Below are 6,032 nucleotides of genomic sequence, written 5' to 3'. Positions count from 1 at the left end.
CAAAATGGGGGTCACTTTTTTGTAGTTTCTATTCTAGGGGTGCAACAGGGGTCTTCAAATGTGACATGGCAAGTTAAATTTATCCCAGTGAAATCTGCCCTCCAAAAACTATATGGCGTTCCTTTCCTTCTGTGCTCTGCTGTGTACCCGTACAGCAGTTGAGTGCTGTAGTTTCTAAAATGGGGTCAATTTTTTGGAGTTTCTACTCTAGGGGTGCATCAGGGGGGCTTCAAATGGGACATGGTGTCAAAAAACCAGTCCAGCAAAGTCTTCCTTCTAAAAACCATATGGCTTTCCTTTCCTTTTGTGCCATGCCGTGTGCCCGTACAGTAGTTTACGGCCACATATGGGGTGTTTCTGTAAACTACAGAATCAGGGCAATAAATATTGAAAAAAATTATTAAAAATGGAAAATCTGCCAAAAAAGTTACATTCTGAAATTTCATCTCCATTTTCCATTAATTCTTGTGAAACACCTAAAGGGTTAACAAAGTTTTTAAAATCAGTTTTGAATACCTTGAGGGGTGTAGTTTCTAAAATTGGGTCACTTTTTTGAAGTTTCTACTCTAAGGGTGCATCAGGGGGGCTTCAAATGGGACAACCTGCTCAATAAAAATACCACATGATCTAACCTGTCAGATGAATGTTGTAAATAACAAAAAATAAAAACTGTGCCAAAACAAAAAGTGTAATATAGAGCAACCAAAAATCATATGTACCCTAATATAGTACCAACAAAACTGCCACCTTATCCCGTAGTTTTCAAAATGGGGTCACTTTTTGGGAGTTTCTACTCTAGGGTGCATTAGGGAGGCTTCAAATGGTACATGGTGTCAAAAAACTAGTCCATCAAAATCTGCCTTCCAAAAACCATATGGCATTCCTTTCCTTCTGCGCTCTGCCATGTGGTCATAAAGCAGTTTACAGCCACATATGGGGTGTTTCTGTAAACTACAGAATCAGGGCAATAAATATTGAGTTTTGTTTGGCTGTTAACCTTTGCTTTATTAGCGGGAAAAAAAAAGATTAAAATGGAAAATCTGCCCAAAAAGTGAAATTCAGAAATTTTCAGCTCCATTTTCCATTAATTCTTGTGGAACACCTAAAGGGTTAGCATTTGTAAAATCCGTTATCATTACCTTGAGGGGTGTAGTTTCTAAAATGGGGCCATTTTTGGGTGGTTTCTATTATGTAAGCCTCACAAAGTGACTTCAGACCTGAACTGGTCCTTAAAAAGTGGGTTTTGGGAATTTTCAGAAAATGTTTAAGATTTAAACTTCTAAGCCTTCTAAAGTCCCTAAAAAGTAAAATGGCATTCACAAAATGATCCTAACATGAAGTAGACATATGGGAAATGTAAAGTAATAACTATTATATGAGGTATCAATATCTGTTTTTAAAGCAGAGAAATTAAAATTTGTAAAGTTGCAAATTTTTCCAGATTTTTTGTAAATTTGGTATTTCTAAAAAAATTCTAATAAAATATTTTGATTCAAATTTACCAGTGTCATGAAGTACAATATGTGATGAGAAAACAATCTCAGAATGGCCGGGATAAGTAAAAGCGTTTTAAAGTTATCACCACATAAACTGACACATGTCAGATTTGCAAAAATCAGTCTGGTCCTTAAAGGGAGTCTGTCACCACTTTTTTGCATGTTAGACCATTAAAATAGGGTTATTTGATCCAGCCAGAACATAAAAACGGTACCTTTGTGGTAGAAAACGGACTTTTCAATTTGCAGAAAACGAACTTATAAGATTATTTTCGGAGCCCTCTCAAGTGCCCAGGGCGGTCTCTCAATCCTCGGAGCCCCTGGCTGGCACCTCCTAAACGGCTGATAACTCCGCCCTCCGTGCGCCTCTGCCCGCCCGTTTACTCCCCTCCCCTGTCCCTTTCCACTGCGGCTGTGCGGTACAAATCGTAGCGGGCGCATGCGCAATAGGTATTGCGATGCCCTGCCAGGAGCGGGCATCGCATTGCGCATGCGCCCGCTACGATTTGGACCGCACAGCCGCAGTGGAAAGGGACAGGGGAGGGGAGTAAACGGGCGGGCAGAGGCGCACGGAGGGCGGAGTTATCAGCTGTTTAGGAGGTGCCAGCCAGGGGCTCCGAGGATTGAGAGACCGCCCTGGGCACTTGAGAGGGCTCCGAAAATAATCTTATAAGTTCGTTTTCTGCAAATTGAAAAGTCCGTTTTCTACCACAAAGGTACCGTTTTTATGTTCTGGCTGGATCAAATAACCCTATTTTAATGGTCTAACATGCAAAAAAGTGGTGACAGACTCCCTTTAAGGTGAAAAATGACCCAGTCCTTAATGGGTTAATATGTCTTACAATGGAAAAAAAATAAAAATGTGAAAATGTGGATTTTACTACAAAATAAAGACAAAGCCAGTTTGATAAATAAGTCTTTTATCATCTTCTCAATGAGATGCTCTTTGTTCCAGCACAACCATATATACAGCATCATACATGGAAGACAGTAACCAAACAATGGTGGCCTTCTTCATTATTAAGGGAATTTCCAGTCTTCCAAAGTTGCAGTTTCTGATTTTCCTTCTGGTTCTTCTCATTTATCTCTTCACTCTTGGGGGAAACATGACCATTCTTTTGCTGGTCTGCATAGACCATCACCTTCACACTCCTATGTACTTCTTCTTGGCTAACTTGTCCATCTTGGACATTTCTTCCAGCACCATCAGTCTACATAAGATCCTGGAAGCCAATATAACAGGAAATAACTATGTTTCTTTCCTTTGTTGCATAATACAGTTCTACATATTTTCTTGCTTGGCTTGCAATCAGTTGTTGATCTTGACGGCCATGAGTTACGATCGTTACGTTGCCATTTGCAGACCTTTACAATACCCTATCATCATGAACTCTAAAGTGTGTGGTCTATTAGCCATGGCCTGTTGGGTTACTTCCTTCATAGAAGTAATACCATACGTTGCATTGTTATCCACATTCACATGTTATAAATCCAACATCATCAATCACTTCTTCTGTGATCTTGTGCCTCTTCTAAGTCTTTCCTGCAGTGACACCTCCACCTTGAAGCTCCTGAGCCTTATTGAAGGACTGTTACTTTTAACCCTTGCACCTTTTGTTCTTACCTTTACTCCATATGTGTTCATCATATCCTCCATACTGAGGATCCGCTCTAACATTGGGAGACGTAAAGCCTTCTACACATGTTCCTCCCACCTTACCGTTGTTATCCTTCTCTATGTGACCCTGGTTTGTCAATACCTTAGACCGACCACAGCAGACTCTTTAGAGTCCAATAAGTTGTTCTCTCTCTTTAACACAGCTGCTGTCCCCATGCTTAACCCACTGATCTACAGCTTAAAAAACAGAGACGTGAAATCATCATTAAGAAGGAGACTAAAACTAGCAAAATATCAGTGATAAATGAATTATTTTTATTATTTTTTAACTGAAACTATTCCCAGATTGTAGTTGCACTGTGAAAGATAAATATCAAGGCCTGCCTGAAAATGCTGAATTTTGATGCTCGCAATGTGACATCTTCTCTAATGATTGTCAATTGAGTCACAATGCAACCTGCAACTTTGGCAGGTGCTGCGTTGCAACCAGCAAACTGACATAATATTCCCAAAAAATGCAACCCTGCCAAGGGTGAGGATGAGGATGAACTGTGAACGCTTTGCAATGAAGCTATTAATCCCTGAATCTAAAATCAGACTATTTTCAAGATCATCGTAACTTTGAGAGTCTGGGCTCCCTGATCAGAATTTTATGAACAGTCCTATTGGCCTTTGATTTCTAATAAAGTGAATTTTGCCTATGCTGGGTCTGAGAAACTGTTCAATTTCCTTAAAATATAAATCATGTAGCTGCATGCAGTAGATGGAGTCAAGATCCAGGTTTTTTCACGATGGCTGAAGTCCTGTGCCCACAGTAGAGCTTGGAATCTGGTAGAGGATCAGGCAACCGGAGCTCACCTATCGGGCAGTGTGGGATACGACCATGTACCACCGTATCTCCATTGACTATAGTAGGATCCAGCAGTGACCTGGCTGCTTTACCAGCATAAATGACAAGTTTTTCCCGGGCAAAAACCATTGCATGTTACTATTTTTAATCCAGCCGACATCATTTGTGCCACAGAGGTGAACCCGGCCTAATGCAATTGGGTAAAAATATGCAGAATAACATGTATGGATGGATGAGTTAACTGCACCTGTCAACATAGATGGATGGCATGCAGTGTAACCCTTTAATGACAAGAACTGAAAAGGTCCCGGTGACCAGATACTTTTTCACGCACGTAACTTTTTATTTGTTGGACTACCAAAACAATTTTTATGATTTTTTTTATGTGACGCCAAAGGCTTTCTATTAATCTGTTTCTTACAGTGTTTTTTCAAACTGACACTAAAATAAATTATTGAAATGGTTTCCACAATTTTTGTTGGTCATTTTAATATGTCATTTGCCATGGCCAAGTTTACATGCACTGCCGCAGCCAATGACTGGCCTGATGTGTCCCCAAGTGATACATTACTGCTGGCTCATGTGCCAATTGGGTACACGTCACCACTGAGGCCTGTTATTAGCTGCAACATCACATGTGACTCCATCCCTTGGCCGACAAGACACAAGACTAGGACTGGAAACTTGCCAAGCACAGTCAAGGTGCAGGACAGAAGAGGTGGGGATCAGGTGAGCATGATTCTTTCATTGGGTCAAACATTCTAGGGAGCTAACTAAATACTGAGGAAATCCTGGAAAACCTCTTTAGGCCTCATGCACACGACCGTTGTGTGCATCCGTGGCCGTTGTGCCGTTTTCCGTTTTTTTTCACGGACCCATTGACTTTCAATGGGTCCGTGGAAAAATCGGAAAATGCACCGTTTGGCAGCCGCATCCGTGAGCCGTGTTTCCTGGCCGTGAAAAAAATATGACCTGTCCTATTTTTTTCACGGCCAACGGTTCACGGGCCCATTCAAGTCAATGGGTCCGTGAAAGAACACGGATGCACACAAGATTGGCATCCGTGTCCGTGATCCGTGGCCGTAGGTTTTAGTTTCATACAGACGGATCCGAAGATCCGTCTGCATAAAAGCTTTTTCTGATCTAAGTTTTCACTTCGTGAAAACTCATTTCCGACAGTATATTCTAACACAGAAGCGTTCCCATGGTGATGGGGACGCTTCTAGTTAGAATACACTGCAAACTTTGTACAAGACTGCCCCCTGCTGCCTGGCAGCACCCGATCTCTTACAGGGGGATATGATAGTACAATTAACCCCATCATATCCCCCTGTAAGAGATCAGGGCTGCCAGGCAGCAGGGGGCAGACCCCCCCCCCCCCTCCCCAGTTTGAATATCATTGTGCGGCCCCCCCCCTCCCCTGTTGTTAACTCGTTGGTGGCCAGTGTGCGCACCCCCCTCCCTCCCTCCCTCTATTGTTTTAATACATTGGGGCCAGTGTGCGCACCCCCCCAACCCCCCCCCCCTCCCTCCCTCTATTGTAATCATCATCGGTGGCAGCGGAGTAGAAGATTTTCATACTTACCTGCTTCTTGCTGCTGCGATGTCTGCGTCCGGCCGGGAGCTCCTCCTACTGGTAAGTGACAGGTCTGTGCGGCGCATTGCTGTCACTTACCAGTAGGAGGAGCTCCCGGCCGGACGCAGACATCGCAGCAGCAAGAAGCAGGTAAGTATGAAAATCTTCTACTCCGCTGCCACCGATGATGATTACAATAGAGGGAGGGAGGGAGGGGGGGGGGGGGGGGGTTGGGGGGGTGCGCACACTGGCCCCAATGTATTAAAACAATAGAGGGAGGGGGGGGGTTGGGGGGGCGCGCGCACACTGGCCCCAATGTATTAAAATAATAGAGGGGGGGTTGGGGGGCGCGCGCACACTGGCCCCAATGTATTAAAACAATAGAGGGAGGGAGGGGGGTGCGCACACTGGCCACCAACGAGTTAACAACAGGGGAGGGGGGGCCCACTGGCCACCAATGAGTTAAAAACAGGGGGGGGGGGTCTGCCCCCT

The 6,032-nt window shown here is 43.6% G+C and overlaps 1 protein-coding gene across 1 annotated transcript; it reads left to right on the top strand.

The window, feature by feature from the left end:
- Positions 1 to 2,333: 2,333 nt before the first annotated feature.
- On the top strand, positions 2,334 to 4,840 carry LOC122919487 (olfactory receptor 5V1-like). The gene has a single exon (XM_044268546.1). It carries the CDS (start codon positions 2,477 to 2,479, stop codon positions 3,413 to 3,415), a length of 939 nt encoding a protein of 312 aa, XP_044124481.1. The 5' UTR covers positions 2,334 to 2,476; the 3' UTR covers positions 3,416 to 4,840.
- The last annotated feature ends 1,192 nt before the right edge of the window (positions 4,841 to 6,032 follow it).

Source organism: Bufo gargarizans, chromosome 9, assembly GCF_014858855.1.
Source record: "Bufo gargarizans isolate SCDJY-AF-19 chromosome 9, ASM1485885v1, whole genome shotgun sequence".
Classification (NCBI taxonomy): domain Eukaryota; kingdom Metazoa; phylum Chordata; class Amphibia; order Anura; family Bufonidae; genus Bufo; species Bufo gargarizans.
Note: the sequence above shows the minus strand (reverse complement) of the source record. Positions and strands in the feature narration are given on the sequence as shown.